Source organism: Hemicordylus capensis, chromosome 1 (genome assembly GCF_027244095.1).
Source record: "Hemicordylus capensis ecotype Gifberg chromosome 1, rHemCap1.1.pri, whole genome shotgun sequence".
Taxonomy (NCBI): domain Eukaryota; kingdom Metazoa; phylum Chordata; class Lepidosauria; order Squamata; family Cordylidae; genus Hemicordylus; species Hemicordylus capensis.
The window spans coordinates 243,073,279-243,096,446 of NC_069657.1; the positions used below are offsets into that span (position 1 = coordinate 243,073,279).

The 23,168-nt window shown below is 42.4% G+C and overlaps 1 protein-coding gene across 4 annotated transcripts in view; it reads left to right on the forward strand.

Moving 5' to 3' along the window:
* Positions 1–23,168, forward strand: part of COL4A1 (collagen type IV alpha 1 chain) — a 214,336-nt gene that overhangs the window by 85,517 nt on the left and 105,651 nt on the right. For all 4 annotated transcript variants that reach the window (XR_008313135.1, XR_008313136.1, XM_053283868.1 and 1 more), the window contains 15 exons: positions 201–290; positions 388–432; positions 3,737–3,781; positions 3,903–3,965; positions 4,059–4,112; positions 4,292–4,318; positions 5,218–5,301; positions 8,949–9,011; positions 11,632–11,667; positions 13,000–13,041; positions 18,338–18,427; positions 19,075–19,110; positions 19,267–19,326; positions 21,217–21,261; positions 21,400–21,453. Coding sequence is in view for 2 of the 4 variants with exons in the window: in XM_053283868.1 (XP_053139843.1) it covers positions 201–290; positions 388–432; positions 3,737–3,781; positions 3,903–3,965; positions 4,059–4,112; positions 4,292–4,318; positions 5,218–5,301; positions 8,949–9,011; positions 11,632–11,667; positions 13,000–13,041; positions 18,338–18,427; positions 19,075–19,110; positions 19,267–19,326; positions 21,217–21,261; positions 21,400–21,453 (834 nt within the window). In the remaining 2 variants the exon portion in view is untranslated. The remainder of the gene's footprint in view (positions 1–200; positions 291–387; positions 433–3,736; positions 3,782–3,902; positions 3,966–4,058; positions 4,113–4,291; positions 4,319–5,217; positions 5,302–8,948; positions 9,012–11,631; positions 11,668–12,999; positions 13,042–18,337; positions 18,428–19,074; positions 19,111–19,266; positions 19,327–21,216; positions 21,262–21,399; positions 21,454–23,168) is intronic.

The window sequence follows — 23,168 nt, forward strand, 5'->3', positions numbered from 1 at the left end:
TGAAGAAAATAAACATGTTATTTCTGACACAGTGCTTTGGTTACCTTATTTGTTATAAAATACCTGATGATCAAAGACTGAAAATCTCATTTCTTGCCTATTAGACCATTTTTGTTCATTTGCAATGGGTTCTTCTGGTTGTCTCATTCAGGAAAACGACTCATATTTTATTAAATATGATATTTGTTTGATTTTCACAGGGTGATAGAGGTTTTCCAGGCTTACAAGGTTTGGTTGGATTTCCTGGAATTCAAGGACATGAAGGGCCCCCAGGGCACTCAGGACTGAAGGTGAGATTCATTCTATAGCTAAAGAAATTAACTTGAAGAGTTTTGTTTGAAACTATTGAAAGACCTATTCTTCTCTCCCCTTGCCCTTGTCTTATAGGGTGATACTGGAGAACCAGGACTACCAGGAACAAAAGGAACAAGAGTGAGTTTGCTTGAATTTGTTCTGAGCTTTACAAACTCATGGCCAATGGGTCCATTAATGGCTATAAGTCATGATGGCTATATGAAACTTCTTCAGAGGCAACATGCCACTAAATATCAGTTGCTGGAGAGTAACAAGACAGTGAAGATGCTGTTGCCTTTATGCTTCTGGGCCTCCCAAAGGCATCTGGTTGGCCACTTGGAGAAACAGAATGCTGGACAGGATAGACCTTTGGTCTGATCTATCAGGGATCTTCTTACAAGCTGCTCTAGGGGGGAAATTGGTAAGTGTTTAAGTGTTCATGCCCACTACAAGATTATCAGCAGTCATTTGAGGCAGCAATCTACTACTACTACTACTACTACTACTACTACTACAACAAATATTTATATACCACTTTACAACAAAAAATCCCAAAGTGGTTTACATAGAGAAATAATAAATAAATAAATATGGACCTCTGTCCACAAAGGGCTCACAGTCTAAAAATAAATATAAGATAGACATCGGCAACAGTTACTGGAGAGATGCTGTGCTAGGGTTGGATAGGGCCAGTTGCTCTCTAGGCATGACAGTGAAATTGTCACCTCCTTTTAAATTTAAAGTTCCGACAGATCGTCTGTCCCCTGTTGCTAAAAAAAAACCTGTTTAAAACATTCAACAGTTTTGTCTTTTTTGGAAGCTATCCCTCCCACCCACCCCCGGCCACCCTTTCATGTTTAAGAGAGGTAAGAGAAAGGAGCTAGCATGAGGCTTTGCTTAAAGTCCTGGAACAAGAGGGAAGGCGAGTAACTGCTTCTTAGTAAAAGAACTACTCAGAGGAAGTGCCAGTCCACCATATCCCTCACTTTCCCCCACATTCGCTAGATCTCTGAATTCTGTTAAGATGTCCTAGTGGCATTTTTAAAAAGGAAAGAGCTCCCAGCAGATGTTGGAGAAATCCAGTGCCTCCTGGGGACTTGGTTGGCGTGCTGAGTAGGGATGTGCACAAAACTGGTTCGCCGGGTTCGGTTCAAATTCGAACCGGGTTCAAACCGGGAGGAGGAGGTTCGGTTTTGGTTTTGCTCGACCCTCCCCCACCCGGTATGCTCTGGTAGCATATGAGATTTTCAGTGACAAAACATGAATCCACTCTCATTTGCTACAAGAGAATCTATACTCAGAACACCTCAGAAACAACAAAACCCAGTGCCCCATGGGTTGACAACCCATGGAGGTGGTTGGCATCCTCTGTGCACTACACCACCACTCACTCTGGGCCACCCCAGTGCCCCCCAAGTGCAGTTATGGGGCTACTGAAACCTCCATTCTTCCCTATGGAGAAAAACCTTAAAGATGCATAAACTTCAAAAATCACTTGGCCCTTTGCCAAATTCCTTTCAAATAATTCTGGTAGCTGGAATTTTCTGGAATCCTCATTATTTCCTATGAGGAATGCAAAAATACTTTTGAAATTCACCAATAATCATAGCAATGTCCAGGAGCGTAGCTGGGAGAGAGGGGGCCTGTGTTCATCCCTCTCTTGGGCGGCCCCCCAGAGTGAGGGAGACAATGAAGAAAATAGGGAGGGATGGAGCTGGAGGGCCCTCAGGAGCTGGGGGCCCGTGTTCTTTGAACCCTTTCGTTCTATTATAGCTATGCCCCTGGCAGTGTCTGATTGCTTTGGATTGCCAGGGCTCCTACCTCTTCTGAACTTCATTTGCTTGCAGATTGAGTGCTCCCATTTTTACATACAGACCTCCAGAGAGTCTGCTTAGCCTGCTTAGAAGGACCTTGGGAAATCAGATTACTGGGCTGGTCTTGTTTGCTGGCTATTAGTCAGAATGGGTGCCTGTAAACTATTGCTTGGTAAGAGAATGCAAGGCTAGCAAGCAGAGGCATATCTAGGGAAAATAGCGCCTAGGGCAAGCATTGAAATTGCACCCCCTGTCCAAACATCTGACACCCATCTTTCAGATAACTTTACCATAATATCAGCTGAAAAATACAAGTCTGAAGGTCACATACAAATCACATATCTGAATGTGTGTACAGTTATATTATATTAATTTTTTTAAAAAAAACCTGTAGCCCCTTCAGGGGGCTTCCTAAAAGGCCGTGGGTGGGGGTCTGCAAAGGTCCCCCCTCCCCCCTGCTGGCCTCTAGGGCCTCACAGGGACCATTTGAGCATGTGCAGTGGCCATATTTAAAAATATTTATTTTTTTTTTAAAAAAAATAGCAGCTGAAAACAAAATGGCCACCATGCATGCTCAAGTGGCCTCTGTGAGGCCTGGTATGGCCTAGGGCCTCACAGAGGCCATTTGAGCATGCGCGGTGGCCATTTTGTTTTTGGCAGGTTTTTTAAAAAAATTAATTTTAAGAAATGGCGCCCCCCTCAAGTGGTGCCTGGGGCACATGCCCTGCCTGCCCCACCCTAGATACGCCCCTGCTAGCAAGGAAGGGGGCAACATCCCCTCTGTTCCAAATGAGGAGCCTCCTCTGCTCCTACATCCTGACATCAGGTACTTCAAAACACCTTGATGCTGTTTACTCCCGCTTACCTGTCACAACACATTTCACATTTCTAACAACACTTCCATTTAGAGGGTGTTGAGCATTCTGCCTGTTTCTTTGAGCAATACTCGTGCTGATCCCTGAATAGAAGGACTGGTATGAGGAATTTTGGGTTCTGACTGTCTCTACTTATTCAGAGTTGGACTATTCGGAATATATTTTTCTTCCTTATCATTTTTTTCCTAATTATTTGTTTATCATTTTGCTAGTTATTCCCAAAGTACTACTATAAAACATTTTAAAACAATCTAATAAATAGCAATAAAAGAGTTATAGCTGTCCCATAGCACAACAAATTCTTACTAGAAGTTTCTCCTATGGTTTAAGAATAATATTTTCTTAGTAATCTGCATGTTTACTATTAACTGATACATTTACAGAACAGGTAGAGGAACCTCTCCATTACTTAACTGCTGACTGTCTCAGGTTATCAGAGATAAATATATAGTTATTTTGTTAAAGGCTCACTGGTAAGTCCTCCAGAAATTTGATTGCTATTAAACAAGGACCCTAGGATATTTGAAAGAATAATAGATTGCATTCCTGTCTGTTTGATGTGCTTTTTATTTTTAAATTCTTTCTGTACACATTAATCTGTTTTGTAATAGCCTAATTTGTTTTGTAATTTTCTATGGAGAAAACATTAAACTGAACATGATTGACTATTGACTAGATACAATCAGTCTTTTCTGAGAATATTTGATGTTGAATTCTCATTGTTAATTATCTTCATAATGTCATTAATTCCAGGGCCCGCCAGGTCCAGCAGGCTATCCAGGAAACCCTGGCCTTCCTGTATGTATGACATTCAATTTACAATTTAAACATCATCAGTATTTGACGATGAGGACAACAGTAATGTCTATCAGGAATTAATGTGGTAGGTGTGCTTTTCTGTCCTCTTTCCTGATCTTAGGGCATCCCTGGAGGAGATGGTCCCCCAGGTCCTCCTGGTATCCCAGGATGCAATGGAACAAAGGTTAGGTATTTTAAAGAAACATTTTCTGGAAATATTTTTCAAATACATGAGTATGAACAAGCAGAACTGAAGCCACTTTTTCTATCCCCTTAGGGTGAAAGCGGCCCCCTTGGTCCCCCAGGTTTACCTGGATTCCCAGGAAATCCAGTAAGCATTTTTTTAAGCTTAGGGGGAAAAAACTCAGTACAAGAATCAGAAATGTAAGGGGGGAAACAAGCAAATATTTGGACTAGTAATTCCATTTACTGTGATTTCAAATATAAATTTTGTAAGCATGATGCTTAAAATGTATACTTTCTCAGAAAATGTGTAATTTTATTTTCTAGGGGCTCCAAGGACCTCCAGGCACAAAGGTACATTTTACAATTAACAGCAAATTAGTTTTTCCTTGTTTACAGCAAATTAACATACAAATGACTTGAGCACAGTAAAACTCTAATTTAGGCACATAGAGACTATAGATCAGGGGTGGGGAACCTTGGCCCTCAAGCTGTTTTTGAACTACAACTCCTACCATCACCAGACACAATAATTGTGGCTGGGGATGATGGGAGTTGTAGTTCAACAACAGCTGGAGGGCCAAGGTTCCCCAGCCCTGCTATAGATGATGAGTAATTTCACATATTATGCAGCAACCTAAGTATATGAGGGATGAAAGGGGATCTGAATTTGGGGACGTGTATCTCTCCTTCCTACTTTATGTGTTTACCATGGCGAACTGTGGTGAAACATTAGTGTGCATAGTCAGCTGTATAAAGTGTACAGCTGTGTAAAGTGTACACTGAAGGAGAAAAGCAGGCAGTAAATGTTATGAATAAGTTGTAGAGCACACATCACTACCTAATATATTATCAGCATTGTCCTGTCTGAATTGACAGAGCTTATAGGTATAACTTATGGAGGAGTACCTGTGTTAGTTTGTGGCAGCAAACCCTTAAAGACTAGCATATTCATTTCAGCATAAGCTTTCATGGTCTATAGTCCACTTGACCAGATGCAAAAAGTATCATCCTTCTTTGGCAGGGTGATACTTGATGCACCTAGTGAAAGGTACTGTAGTCCATGAAAGCTTATGCTGAAATGAATGTGTTAAGTCTTTAAGGTGCTACATGACACTTTATCTTATAGCTATGATGCACGCATGCACACAAAAGATGCGCGCGCGCGCACACACACACACACACACACACACACACACACACACACACAGTGCCTATACAAATAATCCTCTTATCTAACTCATGTCTTATAGGGAGACCCAGGAGAAGTTATTGGATTTCTACCAAATGGTGTACTAAAAGGCGAAAAGGGCTCTGCTGGCCGACCTGGATTACCGGTAAGACTTATTATTGATTAAGTGCCATCAAGTCGATGTCGACTCTTAGCGACCACATAGATAGATTCTCTCCAGGATGATCTGCCTTCAATTGGCCTTTAAGATCTCTCAGTGGTGCATTCATTACTGTCATAATTGAGTCCATCCACTTTGCTGCTGGTCATCCTTTTCTTCTCTTTCCTTCAACTTTTCCCAGCATTATGGACTTACATGTCCAAAGTATGAAAGTTTGAGCCTGGTCATTTGTGCCTCAAGTGAAAATTCTGGATTGATTTGTTCTATGATCCATTTTTTTGTTTTCCTGGCTGTCCATGGTATCTTCAAGAGTCTTCTCCAGCACCAAAGTTCAAAAGCGTCAATACTTTTTCTATCTTGCTTCTTCAAAGTCCAACTTTTGCATCCATAGAGTGTCACAGGAAAAACCATGGTCCAAACGTTCTAATCTTTGTAGGTATAGACACGTCACAGCATCTAAATATCCTTTCCAATGCCTTCATTACAACCCTACCAAGTGCTAGTCTGCAACATATTTCTTGACTACTGGATCCTTTACTATTGATGGTCAATCCTAAAAGGCAGACGCTATCCACCACATCAGTGTCTTCATTATCAATTCTGAGGCTGGTTGCTGTACCCGTTGTCATTAGTTTAGTCTTCTTTACATTTAGTTGTAGTCGCATTTTTTCAATGCTCTTTGACTTTCATTACTAGAGCTTGCAGATCATCTGCATTCTCAGCTATCATAGTGGTGTCATCAGCGTAGCGCAGGTTATTGATGTTTTTTATTAGAAAGGGTATTGATGAGGTTTTTTATAAACCTCATAAAACTCAATGGGCAGGGTGCAGAAAGGTAGAAAAATATGATTGGGGCCTAGATCACCCATGGTAGGGAAGTCCAGTTCAGACTGAACAGGCAAGATATAGGAGGCAGGAGCAGCAACTGCGGATGAGAGGAGAACTCATCTTGTGGTAGCAAGTATGACTTATCCCCTTAGCTAAGCAGGGTCTGCCCTGGTTGCATATGAATGGGAGACTAGAAGTGTGAGCACTGTAAGATATTCCCTTCAGGGGATGGAGCCACTCAGGGAAGAGCAGAAGGTTTTAAGTTCCCTCCCTGGCATCTCCAAGAAAGGGCTGAGAGAGATTCCTGCCTACAACCTTGGAGAAGCAGCTGCCAGTCTTTGAAGACAATACTGAGCTAGATAGATCAATGGTCTGACTCAATATATAGCAGCTTCCTGTGTTCCTATGAGCCAAAGCTGGGTACTGGGTTACGAAGAAGAAAGCCAGAGTCAGAATGCTAAGTTGGGACATGGCTGGGGTCAAGTTCCAAGAGAGTCAAGCATCAGCTGGGCAGGACAAGGCAAAGCAGGATGAATTCAGATGAGTTCCTCAGGCTGGCTCTAGAGTCAAGGGTTTTATATATGTCAAGGGGGTCAGCTGACATTGTTCAGCATGGCACTGCACTCCAGAGCGTGCCTTTGGAGGGTGCCTAGTTTGAGTGGTTTGAATCCCTCCAGCCTGTTGATGGGCCAGGAAATGGCTGGCAGAGGAAATACTGTATGGAGCTGGAGACTGGCTGCAAGGAGATGCAGCCCTCAGCACTTCAACATAGCATATATATTGCAGGAATTGTGGAGAGTGGCTGCAATGCACTCCCCAGAAACAGCCAAATGGAGCCCCTCTTACTGAAAACCAGCAGCCCATGATCAAAGGCATGGATGTCAGTGACAATGTCTCCAAATGCACCACTTTTTGCCATAAGAAGTAGCCATGTGGACTTGGGAACTCCATTAGGGTGGAGGCTAAACCTTTATCCTGCCCCTGGTGGCCCCAGTTTCTTTGGAGAATAAGATTTGCCCCTCTTTAACAAATGAGACCTATTGCAGCTCATTGACATTGTCCTATCAAACGAAATGTGAACTCAGAACTGTTCCTTTAAAGGGGCCTTGCCCAACCTTGCAAGTGCTGGCTCCAGCATGCTGGGGATGCTTTGCCAATATGTTAAGTCCTCAGGGGATTCCTCTGAGTTGGGGGATGAAGGCAGGATTGGACCCTAGGGTGAAGGTGCTAGCTCAGGTTCTCCTGGAGCAGGAGGTCCCAGTGACACAGGGTCACCTGAAATATGGGTCATTGGCACTACCCACCCTGTCTCACCCTTAACTGTCCACCTCATCCTCCAGGTGGGGGAGTCCTGGATCTGAGGTTATGACAGACATTGAGAGGGCAATTTGGATTGTGGCCACAGCACTAGGGGCAGTTTTTTAGCCTAATTTCTAGTAGGCTTATGATATCACCCAGCATTCTGTGTGTGCCCCCACCCCCACCATCAACTTCGCAATGCCTGCACCAATATGAACCAAATCAGGCACAGTTGTAGGGACACATAGGGACACCTCAGCGGCATAGTTTGTTATTATGTCATCCACCCTGATTCAAGATGGCAGACATGTGAACGTTTGAGGCGCAAGTTGGCTAACTTGTGAACTGCCTAACCGATTTGAACCAAATTTGCTATAGCTGTAGGGGCACATGGGAAAACTTCAGTGAAATAGTTTGTTATGATGTCATCTACCGCAATCCAAGATGGTGGATGCGTGAACATTTTAGGCGCAAGTGGGCTAACTTGTGGACTGTCTAACTAATTTGAACCAAATTAGGTACCGTTGTAGTGAGTGACACACAGGAACACCTGAATGGTGTAGTCTGTGAAGATTTCATCCACCCTGATTCAAGATGGCAGAAGCATAAACTTTTGAGGTACAATTGAGCTAACTGGTGAACCGCTTAACCAACTCGAACCAAATTTGCTACAGCTGTAGGGACACCTCAACAGCGTAGTTTGTGATTATGTCATCAACCCCAGTTCAAAATGGTGGATACATAAACTTTTGTAGTGCAAGTGCACTAACTTGTGGACAGTCTAACCAATTTGAACCAAATTTGCGACAGCTGTAGGGGCACATAGGGAAACCTCAATGGTGTATTATGTGATGATATCATCCACCCCGATCCAAGGTGATGGACATGTGAACTTTTGAGGTGCAAGTGCACTAACCTGAGGACTGTCTAACCAATTTTAACCAAATTTGGTACAGTTGTAGTGAGTAACACACAGGGACACCTTAATGGTGTAGTTTGGAATGATGTCATCCACTCCGATCCAAGATGGTGGATGCATGAACATTTGAGGTGCAAGAGATCTAACTTGTGGGCCTCAATTTGAACCAAATTTCATCCATTTGTAGAGACAGTAAAAGGAAAGTAGGCTGATTAGTTTTTGTTTGGACAACTTGTTTCACCTCTTTCCCAGCCTGATAGAAACTGACAGTGAAGCTGCTAATAGCTTCCTCAAAGGCACAGGCATCTCCTGTTTTCCCTTTCATGATTAAAAAATCCTTAAATAAAAGGATGGATTTAAGTTGGGGGGAACCAGCACAGAAAGAATGAGTAAAAAAAATTCTCCCCCTTGGCCACAGCCTCAATCCAAATTGCCCCCCACATGTCTGCTTTGAATCTCCTGAGACATATGTGGTTTGCCCTGAAGTGTAACAAAAAGCTACAGTGGTTGGGAACTCACAGGTACGCAGATAATGGATTTGTGTGGCCTAATAAACAATTATTCTAATAACATTTTTCATACACAGGGATCACCTGGATTACAAGGTGTTCAAGGCCCTATTGGACCACCTGGACCTTCAGGAAGACCAGTAAGTGTTGGCTTTGCTTTCTTGCTTATTGCTATACGTCAAAGATAGCAGATAATGATAACAAGTATGCATCTCCCCTCCATCACCACCACTACCAATTTGCCTAACGGATCCTAAGAGTAGCAAAAAAAGAAAAAGAAGGGAGAACAACATGGCTAGAGCGATAGGACAAAGCTTAAGAATGGTATGGCAAAAATGAAAGGAAGCTGTTTATATACTTCTTCCCAAAATAAATAATAATAATTTCACCAGTAAAATTACAATGAAAATATTGACAAGGGAATTATTTCTATACAGTATGTAATTATAAAATGTGTGAAGATCAGCAAGACTGATAGAGGGATTGGCAGTCTGTCTGAACAAAGACTGAAAGATCATGGCCTGTTTTCTTTCTTTTAACTATACTGGAATTCACTTGCTTGAACAGTCACATAAGTTCTAAAGAACCTTTCTGGTTTCAAGAATGTTGAATAACTGAATTAAGACTGCTATATTATGTTTCCAACTTATTTTTATTGTTCTTGCCTCTGATTGATTGATTGATTGATTGATTGATTAAAATTTTCTTGTATACCGCTTCCTCCAAAGACTCTAGGCGATGAACAATAACAATAGCTCTCTCGCTCTCTCTCTCTCTCTATATATATATTTAAAGTGGCCCATTGACATTAGAAATTGCCTTTCCATCCTTTTTCAGATTTATAGGTTCCACTGCCTTCCTGTTTATCTGGAACATTGTGGAGGGATCTGTCCTCCACCCTGTACACTTTCATACAACTCCCAACAAATTATTTTGGTGGGAGATAGGGTGGAAAGATACTGCTTCACTTTCTATGTCTAAAATAATCGACATATTTCAGCAGAACAGATTGGCTCATGATCATGTGGTTTTAAAAATAAATGTTTCAGGAAGTGTGGAATTTGGCTCCGTTTCAGTGCTGCCCTGGATATTTTGTTTACTGTGCTTGTGGCACCCTGAGATCTGATTATCTGGGCCGAGCTGTTGCATGTTCATATGAGAATCACATTATGGGACTTTAGAGAGTGACCTTCAGATTCCTTGCAGTTCTGAGATTCTTTGATCTCACAAATCTGAATACTGTAATCAATTGGAAATGGCAAAAATGCAACTGGATTTAAGTATATCGAATAATGACAGGCAACTGATCATAGGGTATTTGCCAAGAGAATATGTCCCTCATGCTGAAGACACCTGAACATTACAACTAATTGCCAGTAGCTGGAAATCAGACATGTTTGCCTATTCTTTAAATCATTTTTTAATATTCAGATTTTGCCACATGATCCAACAGGCTCTTAGGGTGTCTTCACTTCCTATGTAGAGAGATAACTAGAGGACAGTCACTGACATGCATCTCTGCAAGGTTGGAATGGTCAGATACATTTCTAGCAAATTTCCTGGGCCTTTTAGCATATCTCAGAGTCATGCCTGATCATTCCCATGTTACACTTGTGCTTCTCAGAAAATGTAAGTTTGGAAGCAAACTGTGTGTTTTGAATCAGTTTCATTTTGTTTCAGATTTTTTATCTTGGTTTTTTTTGGGGGGGGGAGAACAGTATTTTTTTAAGAGTTGCCATAAGGTCCTCCTAGACTCCTAGAGGGCATTCATCATGACAGGGATGGCTCCTCCCCCTGGAGCAATAGGCAGGATCTCCACAGGAAGCTTCTCCAGGGAAGCGGCCACCCCAGGCCAGCCCTGCCTAGTGAACAAGTTGGAAGGGTTCTCTCAGAACTCATAAAGCTCCATTGGAAAGGTTGTTTTTTCTTTTTTCTTTGCTTCTCCCCACACTGCCCTGCCTGGCACTTCAAGATAGGGCCTGGACCGTACAGAGGGAAGATGGAAACAGTTTTCTTGTCAGCCGCATCAGCAGCAGCAGAGTCTCAGCCATGACTCACCCTTCCCCTAGTCACATCTTGCGCTCATGACTGCCATAGTGTCATGTCTCTTGGATAATCCTAAAATCCCCAGACTCAACATCCCACATCCTCCTTAGGAAGCCAAATGGCTATCTACCCTGAAATCAATTGTTCTCCTCTAGGAGCTACCCCCAGTCACCATTAACCCAGACATTTCCCTTTCCTGTCTCGGTTTGCAGTAGCCATGAACCTATATTCATATTTCTAGCAGAGCTAAAGCACTAAGCCCAGACACACTCCCATCAGAGTGTCCGGATCATGTGGGAAGTCCCTCATTAGCATTATAGTCAAGCCTCTTATTTTTTAATCAATAAAGAAATGTTTTTATTTGAATTTAAGCCTCTGATTGTGACTTCCTTGAGAAACTGCCTGCTTTATAATCGCACTTAGGGGTCCCACAAGTGGGGTAAGAGTTCCACATCTAACAAACCAGTATAATGAATGTAAGTAAAGATTTCTACATAATTTCCATAGATTTCCAGTCAGATTTTCTATACAAGTACACAATCTGTCCCATGGAGTCTGGCAATTCCATTTAGGACAAATTCTGTTTAGAGCAAATCCAATGAAGGAACCTCAATGAAATGAAGATTCAAGTTTGAGAATTAGATTTTTTTTGAAGATGTTGCAAGCCTGAAACAAGTATATCATAAAGTACTAATAAAATACTGTTTTTTACAGGGTCCTCCAGGGCCAGCTGGTCCCCCAGGTGAGAAGGTAAGACTGATCTCATTGAATATGTTAAATACATTTTCTAATCACCAGTTTCCTTCTGGCAATTTGGCTTACTGCTATGGACGTATCTCTCTGAGAGCATATATATTACTGCACATGTCCAGAGGGAGAGAGTAGGTGTCTTAGACTATCACCAGTTGAGTACCAGGTTCAATGAAATAATATTGGTTGAAGTGCAGCTACTTCTGCTTACTCTGCAACCTCAGTAGTAAGTTACCCTTGTTTTCAGAGGAAGAAAATAAATCTTAGAAGTCTATGCCATACTATACAGTTACCATGTAGAAATAAAGTTGAATCTTGAGAAAGAAGGGACAATTTGAGTTAGGGATGTGTACGAATGGCTCGTGCAGGCACTGGCGGGGCAGGGAGCGGTTCGCTTAAGAAGCAGGTAAGGAGGCCCTTACCTGCTCCACTGCCACCCTGCCGCTTTTCCGGGTGCGATGCTCGCTCTAACAAAGGCTGTGTGATTCCCTGCAGTGTGGCTGCAGCGCTGTTCCTCATGCATGCTGATGCCACATACGGCGTGCACAGGCTGCAGAGAACAGCACCACAGCCGTGCACAGCCTTTGCTAGATCAAGCACAGGTAAGGACCTCCTGACTTGCTTCTTAAGGGAATCACTTCCCTCCCCACCGAACTGATTCATCTGCAGGTGCCCGAGCCGGTTCAACACTTCCCAAAGGAGGCAGCAAACCAGCTCGTGTACATCCATAGTTTGAGTGATACTTCCCCAGTCTACATAATTAAAAGGGGAATGTGCAGAATCCATCCCTGTTGTAACATTTTTTGTGGATGTCCTGACACCCTCCCCGCTCATCCCCCCTTCTTAATTCTGTGGTCCAGAACAGTATCCTCTGAATTGGAGATACAGTAACACAGTAAAACATACAGTAACACAGAACTTTTGTTATTTTCCAGATCTGTAGACATTTAGAAGCTGGAAAATACTGTTTTGTTCTTTTGATAGCAGTTGCTGATGTACAGTTACCAAACATCCCAAGACTGCCACTTGATGTACCAAATGACAGACTATCAACTAGCTGTCATAATGATGCATTGACAATAAAGGAGTAAAATACAAGAACTGTCTATATTCCCAATACTCACTTCATTGCTGGAGCGGGGCAGGCCTCAGCACTATAGCCATTACTGAAAGATGTTTTAAAACCTTATCATACACTTTTTAAAAAGCCAGTACTTGCCTTTATGGTTGCACAAGAGAGCATGAAAAAGGCCTGAAAACAAATTTTACCATGAATTGCTACAAATGTGGACTTTCTGAGATTTATAAACCAACTCTTATTTGTGTCATCAGGGTCATATGGGTTTGAAATTTCAGGGACCAAGAGGTGACAAGGTAAGTTTGTTCTTTTGAAAATCTTAAACAAAAGTTTCCATTGACAGCTTCTATATCTAAAATCTAGGTTTTTGCAAAACTGTTCCTTTCTCCTGCCCAACTCTACCCAGTAAATGATCAAGGCACCCACATAATCTCAAAATAATGATTGTAACCCAAATAATCTATTGCTGCCATACCAGATGTGAAGACTATTATTTGCATAAAACTGTTGTAGTGAGGACTGGGTGTATAAGAACAGCGGCCGACTAGTGTAGTACCAATGCTTCTAATGAACTAAGGCAGCACAGAAATGCCAGCACTTCTCATGCAGTACTAGTGCTTCATTAATCACGATGTTGCTCAGTAATAATGTTTAGCATTTGTCACTTCCAAGTGTTCAAAGCACTTCCTCTGTGTTATTTTATTATCCTTACAGCAAGCCTGTAAGGTAACTATTAGGCCTTTGTGAAGTTCTGGCCAAAGCTCCGCACAGCCCCTCTGGCACTGCACAAAGGTGACCACGGCCACTGCACAGTGCTGTGTTTTTCCCAGAACCAGTGGGGCTCCTTTAAGGGAAACAGGGATCTCCTGAGCCCCAGCAGCATCTTGGAAAATGCACATGGATACAGGGAAGTGTAGTCCCATGGGGAATGTGCAGGAAAGGACTACACTTCCCAGCATCCCATGTGTGCCTTCCAAGATAGTGCTAGGGATCAAGAGGACTCTGTTTCCCTTAAAGGAACCTCACTGGTGCTGGACAAAGCGCAGCACTGTGTGATGGGAATAGATGCCTACACACAGTGTCAGGGGTACTGTGGAAGAGTATTCAGCTTCATTTGAAGCTCCACACAGGCCTAGTAATTATTATTATCCCTATATTGCCAGGGAGCTGAGGAGTGGCTTGCCTAATACTATCTAGTGAGTTAATGGCAAAAGGTGAGATTCTTTGTACTGGAGGAGTCATGGAGCAGAGATTCATCTGTGCAACCGAATAAAACTTCATGTTCATTTATTGACTTATACCAGATACTGAGGCTCTCCAACAAGGGTTATGATCACTTATCATTCTTTTCTTGTGAACTTCCCTGTAGCATCCAACCAGTCCTTTTCAGAACAATGCAAAGTTAGGTGGACTTTTGACTTGAACTTGTATAATTTCTTCTTTTGAGTGCATTTCCTTCATTTTTTTAACCATTTGAGTGATGGAGCTGAGTGAATTTCTGGAGTTCTCAAATCATTTGTGTGTTCTTAGTGAAGACCAAGATTTTGGGAGTCTCTCAAATACAAGTAGTTCTATTAACATCAAACTTATAATATCAGCTCTATCTATAATACCTGCAAGGCCTTCACCATATACTGTAACTCTGCCTTTCTCCCTCCAGTCCCTCCCTTCCTATCAACCTTAATCCTCAAACCTCCAACACAATAAGCTGATGGTTTTTAAGTTTTCAATTTAGCTATAGATCAGGGGCAAACTTCCTAATATACTGTACTGTATCGGAAATTAAACTTTTATTCTTAAGATTTACATTGTCCCATTGGTTATCATTTGCCTCCCAATTAGCAACCATTCAACCATATTTCTTTTACTATAAACAGCCATTGTCTTCAGGTGGGCACCATCAATTCAGGTTGCTGTTTCAATAAGAAAACCTGTGCAGCAACATGACATGCTGCCTTCTGCCACTGCAGCATACGATCACAAATGGACAACTTGCTGAGGATTCATAAATGTCATGCTCCCACACATCATCCCATCCCAAATTAATACGTCTAGGAGATTAAAACTTCAATCATATCTTCACATATACTCTGGTCAGTAATAATGAAACTAACAATTAAGCCTGGAAGTCCTTTACTCTCAACCCCAAAGCCGATGCTACCTTCCATCTATTTCCTACAGAATAGATCGTGCAATGTCCTCTGAAGCATTGGTATATAATACCAATACTGGAGTTGGACTCTCAGTACCACCTAGCTCCACCTACCCAATCCCTTCTCCACACAGAGGGACAATGACTTGTTCAAGGCCATGTGATGGTTTAAATGGTGATGTGCCCAGTAGTATGCACATGCACTACCCAACTCAACATTGGTAGTTTCTGGGCACTACCAGTGCATTGGTAGTACATTGCATTCCCTCCTTCAGTTTCTACAGTGCCACCTGCAAAAACCACACCTAGTCAGAGACATTTTACTTTTTCTTTCTCTTAGTCTATCAGCTGTAGTTTGCCAGAGCAAATAAGTTTTAACCTTCCTTTCTGCTCTTTTGTTTGGGGATGTAAATGAGAGATCCAGAGATACCTGAGCCTTGTCCATCAATTAAGCCACCAAGGGGGTTGATTCCCTCCTAGCAACTGTGTTTCTGACTGTGAATCTGAGGGATGTAGTCTCCTATTGGTCGTTAGATTAACTTTGGCCTGCCCTTGTCTACTCCGACCTGGTTTGGTGAAGACGAATTTCTCTCTTCCCCATTGTTCCCGCTCCTTCTGGTGAACAGCAGTCAACTCTATTTATTCCTCCCTGGTGAAGCTAGCCTAGAAAGGCCATAAACTGTAAGTGTTTCTAAAAATTAGGCCTGTAGGGCTAAAAACTAATGTGTATGATTTTTTTATCTTCCTGGTCTTTTCCTGTACTTCTCAGAGACATATTTTTGGAAGGCAGAGAGCAGCAAAAATTGCTCCGCTCATTCGTGTGCTCTGCTGCTCAGGAAGACTCTGGCTGAGTTAAGAACAGCCTCTCTGTGCGATTGCTGCTTTGGATGTCAGGCATTGTATTTGTACTCACTACCTCTGTGAGAGTCTGCATGGAACAGTACAAAATGTTTTCTTTTGTTCTGGCTACCTCTGTCTGTTAAACAGGCAGGGTTCGAAAGTTTGAATGACATGACTGCCTGTTCTATATTCTTATAAGCAATATTTTAGAGTTTCCAAATTCATTTCATAATAGCTTAACCCATGCACCTGCATGCTAGTACTAGATTGCTCCCCTCACCCACTGCCACAGCCTCCCTCACCTCGGAGATCTCTCCACCCTCACCTGAGCCGCACTCCTCCTCCTCCATCCCATTGCTTCCATCCCCCTCACCCCCTTGATCACTCTTCCATCCCTTTACTCCATCCCTCTCACCCCTCTTGGTCACGGCCGCAGCGTTGCTGGTGCCTATTGGTGCCTATCCTCAGAGACCTCCCCTCCCTCTCCCAAGCCCCTGTCCTGCACCTCTCCACAGGAGCAGCAGCAGTTGACCAGGCCCTTCTTCACTGCCACCACTGCTATGACCGCTCATTCCCCTCAGACTGCTGACAGACTCGAGCCCATCCCTTGCCTGCCTGCCTCCACCAATGGCCTTGGTAACCCCAAACAGCAACAGCGGTTGACTGGGCCCTTCCTTGCTGCCACCACCATGGCCACTCGTTCCCCTCAGGCCACTGACAGGCTCGGGCCCGTCCCTCGGCCTTCCTTCTTTCTCTCTTCCCTCCCTTCTTTTTCTCTCTCCTCCACTGGCTCTTCCTCTCTGTCTTTCTTCCCCTCCCTTATTTTTTCCTTTCTTTCTCTCTCGCTTCCTGAGTTAACGGATCTTATTCAATTTGTTTCCTCCTAAAATTCACACAACGGCAGCCTCCTCCTGAAGGGTCTGTTTCCTCCCTCACAACTCCTCTCTTCACAGACCCCTGCCCACTATCATTCATATATATATATATATATATATATATATATATATATATATATATATATATATATACCCCTCCCCCCTTCTCTACAATCAAGAACATCTTCCAACCAGTAACAGTTGCATTCTGACCTTAACCATCACAGGCTCCTTCTCCCTATCTGCATATGGAATCCTCACTGCCCAATCATCATGGTACTTCTGCTCTCATAGGCTCCTTCTCCCTTTCTGCATATGGAATCACCACTGCCCAATCAGGTGCTTCTGCTCGCAAGCTTTCACGAGAGCTGCCACACACAGGATTAGCCACAGGCATTCCTTAGAGAATTATATATAGAGAAGATTCACACAGTTGTGAGTAGGGATGCTTACAAATTCCTGCTTTGCCAAATTTCTCCCCAGATTTTGGGATTCTGAATTATCAGAAATGTTAACCTGAACCAATAATACTGATAATGTCTGTGGTTCTTCTGGATTTGTATTATGGGGTTGTTGTGTTTTGTTTAAATATTAAAACAAAATTAGCACAAAACAATTCCTTCCAGCTACTGAGGGGTATGTGTGTGTGTGTGTTGGGGCAGGTTCCATATATTTGTGCAGGGTTTGCCCGAGCACTTGTTTGCTCCAGTGGAAACGATTGATTAAAAAATGAAAATGTTAAAAAATATATTGTGTCGATCTCTGCTGGGCACCATCTCCAAAGCAGAGCATATTTCTCATCCTGCGGCTTCTCCAAGGCCTCAGAATATGTGTGTGTGTTAAATCACACACACAGTTAAATCTGTGTTAAATCTGGAGTTAAATCACCACTGGGACCACCTACCAGGCTGTCTGGGGCTGAGTCTCTCCCCGTCGGACCTCAGCACACCCTCCGGGCCAGCCTGCCTCCTCAGTGGCCTGCTTCTCCCTAAATAGCCTTGAGCAGGTATGACAGATCCGCCTGCCATCACCTCCTCTCTCTGTGGTCCTGCCACCTGGTTGGTGTTCCCCCACCTTTCTCCTGTTGCTGGCCTAACCCCAGCACTGCTCTGCAGTGTGGCACTGTCCTGCCGTAGCTCTGTTGCTATGCTAGCTCCCCAGGGAGGGGAGAAGCCTCATCCCTCCCGCTCCTCATGAGGAATTGATGAGAGTGTGGTGCCAGCCTGCTGCACCTCCACTGCTTAGCCTTGGAGAGGAGGGAGGCCCCTCACTGCTCCACTTTAGCTGGAGCCAGATAAGTCTGCTGCGTCAGGTGGAGCAGAATCCTGACAGATTTGCAGGATATGGTTTTATTTATTTATTTTGTAGGTCTTCTTTCAGGGATGCTGGTGTGCTTCGTTAGAGCAAGGAGGAAAATAATAAATTGGTTTTTGTATTCAGAAATTATTTGTTTATTTTTATTGAAGAACTCATTACCACTATTTTAATAAATCAAATTCCCTCTAATCACAATAAGCCGCAGTGGTATCTTCTGAGACAATGCGCTTTTAGACTTACTTCCCAGCATTATTAGTATTTGCCTGATAAGAATTAACTTGGATTTTTTTTCCTGAATTGAAGACTTTTATTATATTTTTCCTCAGTAGCTGCTTTCTGATCAAGTAGATAACAATGATGTTTGTCTGCATATTTGATTTTATCTGTATTTATTTTGGGCATCTGTAGGGTGAACGGGGAGTCATGGGACCCCCAGGTCCCCCAGGACTTGTTCCGCATGAGAAAGAGAAAGGGACCATACTCGTACGCGGAGAGAAAGTAAGAGGGCATTTTATTTCTCTGTCTTTTAATGGCTTTGTTTCCAAAACCTATAACTTCTGATGAGGATAAAATAGAACTATAAATAAACAGTCACTTTGTTCTTTGATTTCTTTTTGTAGTAAATTACTGCCTGGGTCATTTGTTGGTGGATGACTTCTTTGATCCACTGCCTTCGTTACATGGCCTGCATGAGGGGAGGTTACAGTGTGTAGAAGGCCAAACTAGACATGCATTTGTTCATGCATCTGCCCCAGTCACGTATAAAGCGGCAGGGGAAAGATAATCTAATGATGTGCTGAGAAGAACCTGCCATTCCTGGTACATAAGGGGAGTGAGTAGCCTCCAAAAGTGGGGAGCTTATGCTCCCAGTACAAAATAATTATTTTTTTAAGTGTGGTGGCTTTGCTGCCAAAAAAACCCAAAAGTGGTGTGTGGGGGGTGGGTGGGAGCAAAAGAGTGTGTGTGTGTGTGTGCGCGCGCGCGCGCACGTGCTGGTGAAGGTAGGGTGTCCCAATCTTTCTTTCTTTATTTATTTATTTATTTATTTATTTTAGGGTGCCTCAATCTTAAAAAAAAAAGATTAGGAAACACTGGTCTAATTTATGCTTTTCTATGTTCATCTCCTGCACTTCTTATTCTAATAGGGTGATCCTGGTGAAAAGGGTGACTATGGCTTCTCAGTAAGTATTAATCAGATTAGTATACTGATTGTTTTCAGAAATGGTGGTCGTGAATATATATTGAGGAATTAATTCTAAGTGACTTGAAATGAGATTTTTAAAAAGTTGTGCCACAGAATATAGTAACATAGAAGAACTGGTTGTTGTTTTTTCTAGGGAGCACCAGGCTTAAGCAGCAAAGGGGAGAAAGGTGAACCTGGGAACCCTGGTTCATTGGTATGTATATATACATCTTATTATAAATATGCTTTTCCTTATTCAGACACTATTGAAGATGGTAGCAATCTGAACTAAAAGTAAAATGGAATGTGTTTACGGAAACAAGATTTGCACTCCAAGAATTCCATTGGTAAGATTTGTTTCTTAAAGAAATAGTACATCATCATTCCAGGACACCTGTCCAAAGCACAAATGCAGCCATTTCTTGACTGGAGCTTCCTATTACTTTCACTGGGTGTTGGAGCAGACCTGTATATCACTTAAAGGATTGGAGAATAAAATTATCAATTCATAGTTTGGGGGGCAGGCAGCCTTTTGGGGGCTAAAAGAGTTGCATAACACCCAACCAACTGTGAATTGATCAAGTGAAGGGATACAACTTCTATGAGAGCATGAATTCAACTAGACTGAATGGAATCCTACTGATAAATATCTCTACCAGCATATACTGTATATCAGCATAACGTTTTTTTAACTTACAGTTTGTTTGACTTTAAGCAAATACAATTCACAAAAATAATGGCAGAAAATACACACAATACAGGATTATCATGCTGTAAAGACATATTTCCAAAATGTATGATTACCATGGCAAACATCTTGATGATTATTGGCATAACTGATCAATGGGAACCAGTGAATAATGAAAATGTCTGATCAAGAAACTCCAGAAGAGACTTGTGACTGTTTTAATTTCTCCATCAGTGCCAATTTCCAGAGTCTAGTATACCCATGGTCAAGATCAAGGAGTGCTTCACTTTTCCAGTAAAACACAATTTCCATCTTTGCTGCTGTTAGTTCAGATTCAATAAAGTCTTTATAAGCTCTTTGTGAATTGTTTACCCAGCAATGCCAGCACTGCATCAGGTTGTGTATCAGATGCAGTCATTGATCCAAGTTCTACAAACAACTCTGGATTCTTTGCTTTATGAAGATACTATGAGATTGCAACTATAGCAGGATGCCTAGGTTTCTTCCAAAACTTATGGATTTTCATAAGTTAAGCTAGATAACAGCTCATGATTTTAGAATAAAGAATGACAATCCACAGCATAAATAATTTCAGAATAGTTTCATTGTGAATCTTAAGAAACAAGAAGTAAGAACTAATCTGCCTACTTTCCTTTCACTATAGTCTTAATTGCCAATTACCAACTTCCACCTCAAACATTCAAACATCCACCATCTTGAGTTGGGTGGATTGCATCATCACAAACTGCACCATTGAGTTGTCCCTATGTGTCCCTACAACTGTACCAAATTTGGTTCAAATTGGTTAGGTGGCCCACAAGTTAGCCCACTTGCACCACAAATGTTCGCATGTCTACCATCTTGAACTAGAGTGGATGACATCATTACAAACTATGCCATTGAGGTGTCGCCATGTGACCCTATAGCTGTAGCAAATTTGGTTCAAATCGGTTAGGTGGTTCCAAGTTAGCCGACTTGCGCTTCAAACTTTCACACATCCACCATCTTGAATTGTGGATGACATCACCACAAGCTACACTGTTGAGGTGTCCCTAGAACAATACCAAATCAGTACAGTACAACAGTATTGATGGAATTTTATTTTTTTTTTAAGAAAAACAAAGGACAATATGTTTTCAATATATGTAGAAGACAATATGTTCTCCTTAACCACCCTCATTTAGAACCACATTCACACAAGGATTCACACTCATGCACACTCACACACACACTAGGGATGTGCACGGAACTGCCGGTCCGAAGGCAGGATAACTTTAAGGGTGGGGGAGGGTGCTCTTACCCCTCCCGCCTCACTCCCCTTGGAGAACTTGCACTAGTTTTGTAGTCTCAACATTTTACATAAGGGATACAGGAATTTTTGTCTTGATCAAATAAATTAAACCTCTTATCTTACAGGGAAGACCTGGGAAGGCTGGAGAGCCTGGAGAAAGGGGAAGTAGTGTATGTATCTCATTTTCTCCTCAATATATATTATTTTTACATATTTTTAAATCTTATCTCTGGTAATTTTAGAGTACAAATCTATAACACCTATTCTTACATCAGTTTGGATTTTTTTCCCCCCTGTGCTACATGTAGGGAGAAACTGGCCAGCCAGGATTTCCAGGACTACCTGGCCCAGATGGCCTCAAGGTAATTAAATAACATTGAAAATGTAAACTTCTTTAGCTTGCAAAATGCTATAGGATAATAGAATGTTAGAACTGGAAGGGACGTTGGGCCCCTTCCAAGGTCCCTTCTAATCTAATGCCCATTGTATGAAATGAGTCTAATACACACTGAATATTTAGATAAGTTACTCTATCTCTAATTTATGCTTTTTATATGGAAAAAATGCTGAGCACTGAAACCTCCTTGGATGCAGCTATTCTAATGACAGCTTCACTACACTGACACAACTCAACCACCACAGATTTTGGGGTCAGTCTAGAACTTTGGCTCTATTCTGACAAATAATATGGCTTTTGTAGAGTTAAAGGGCAATATATGATGATCCGTGTTTGCAATATGGTTAGAGTTTGTTTGTTTGTTTGTTTATTAGATTTATATACTGCCCTTCCAAAATGGCTCAGGGCGGTTCACAACATGATAAAAACAATTAAAACAAATTAACAATTAAAATCAAAGTTGTTGATTTGTTGTAGAGTTGGCAGTTGTGTTAGTGCTTCTCACTCTGGTCGCATGACACTACACCTTTTCTACCATCCCCGTGGTCCCCATACTTTAATGTAACTAAGCATGTATCTGAAATAATTGCATATTCTTTCCCTGCTTTCATATCCCTGCTTTACCCTGCCCCTATTTCTCTCCCCTTCATGTGTTGTCTCCCACTTAGTAGTAGTAATGGTCCATCCTCTGAACTGTACTGCTAAGCCTTGTGAGATCATTAACAAAAAGGTCATTCACGTGACCAGCCCTACCCAAGAGCAATCCCATGCTGTTCAACCATGTAGCCCAGGTTTTTTACTCAGGCTGAAAGTCATGTAGAAGGGCACACTCACATAATCCTGCCACTCTCCCCTCTTCCTCTCTTCCGTAGAGAGGTTTTGCTCAGTACTTAAAAGATCTAGGGTTTGGGCCAACAGGGCCTGCCCAGGGCCCACAGCCTCCCCACATTTTGATAATTAAACCCTTTCATGCTTTCTAAAGGTATCCAACATTCTCCTCCCCACTAGTTTACTTCACCGCTAAGAATTAATCCCCCTTTTCTCCAGCAGTCAATCCCCACACACTGTTTTAGAACCAGTGTGGTGATGTGATTAGAGTGTTAAGACTAGGACTGAGGGGACCCAGCATTCCCCAATCAGCCATGAAACCCGCTGCAGGGCGCTCTCCAGACTAGCTGCTCAGCAGCAGCAAAATGCCTCCGTTCGGGCAAGTCGCATTTGGATCGTAAACAGCAGGGGGAGCAGTCTTGCAGCAACTAACACCCCCCCCCAAAAAACCCAGCAACTTTTTCACGCCGGATATACGACGTCCTTGCTCTATATCACAGCGACTCAATTCACAACAAGGCATTGCAAATGTGAATGGCACCCTGCTGTCCACGTAGGGACTGAGGTGCCACGACGCAGGAAGTGTGGAAGCACAATTCTGAGATACGTCCTGACCCCGTTGTAGGGTCTAGTCTGGAAAGTGCCCAGGACTTTAGATGAGTGACTTTCTCGTGCTCTCTCTCTCTCTCTCTCTCCTCCAAACCTGCCTCACAGTATTGTTGTGAGGATAGAAGTGGGGAGGAAGATCATGTACACTACCCTGAACTCTTTGGAGGAAGAACAGGATATGTGACATAATAAAATATATGTGTCTATGACATATACATATTTATATTGACTTTTAGCCACATG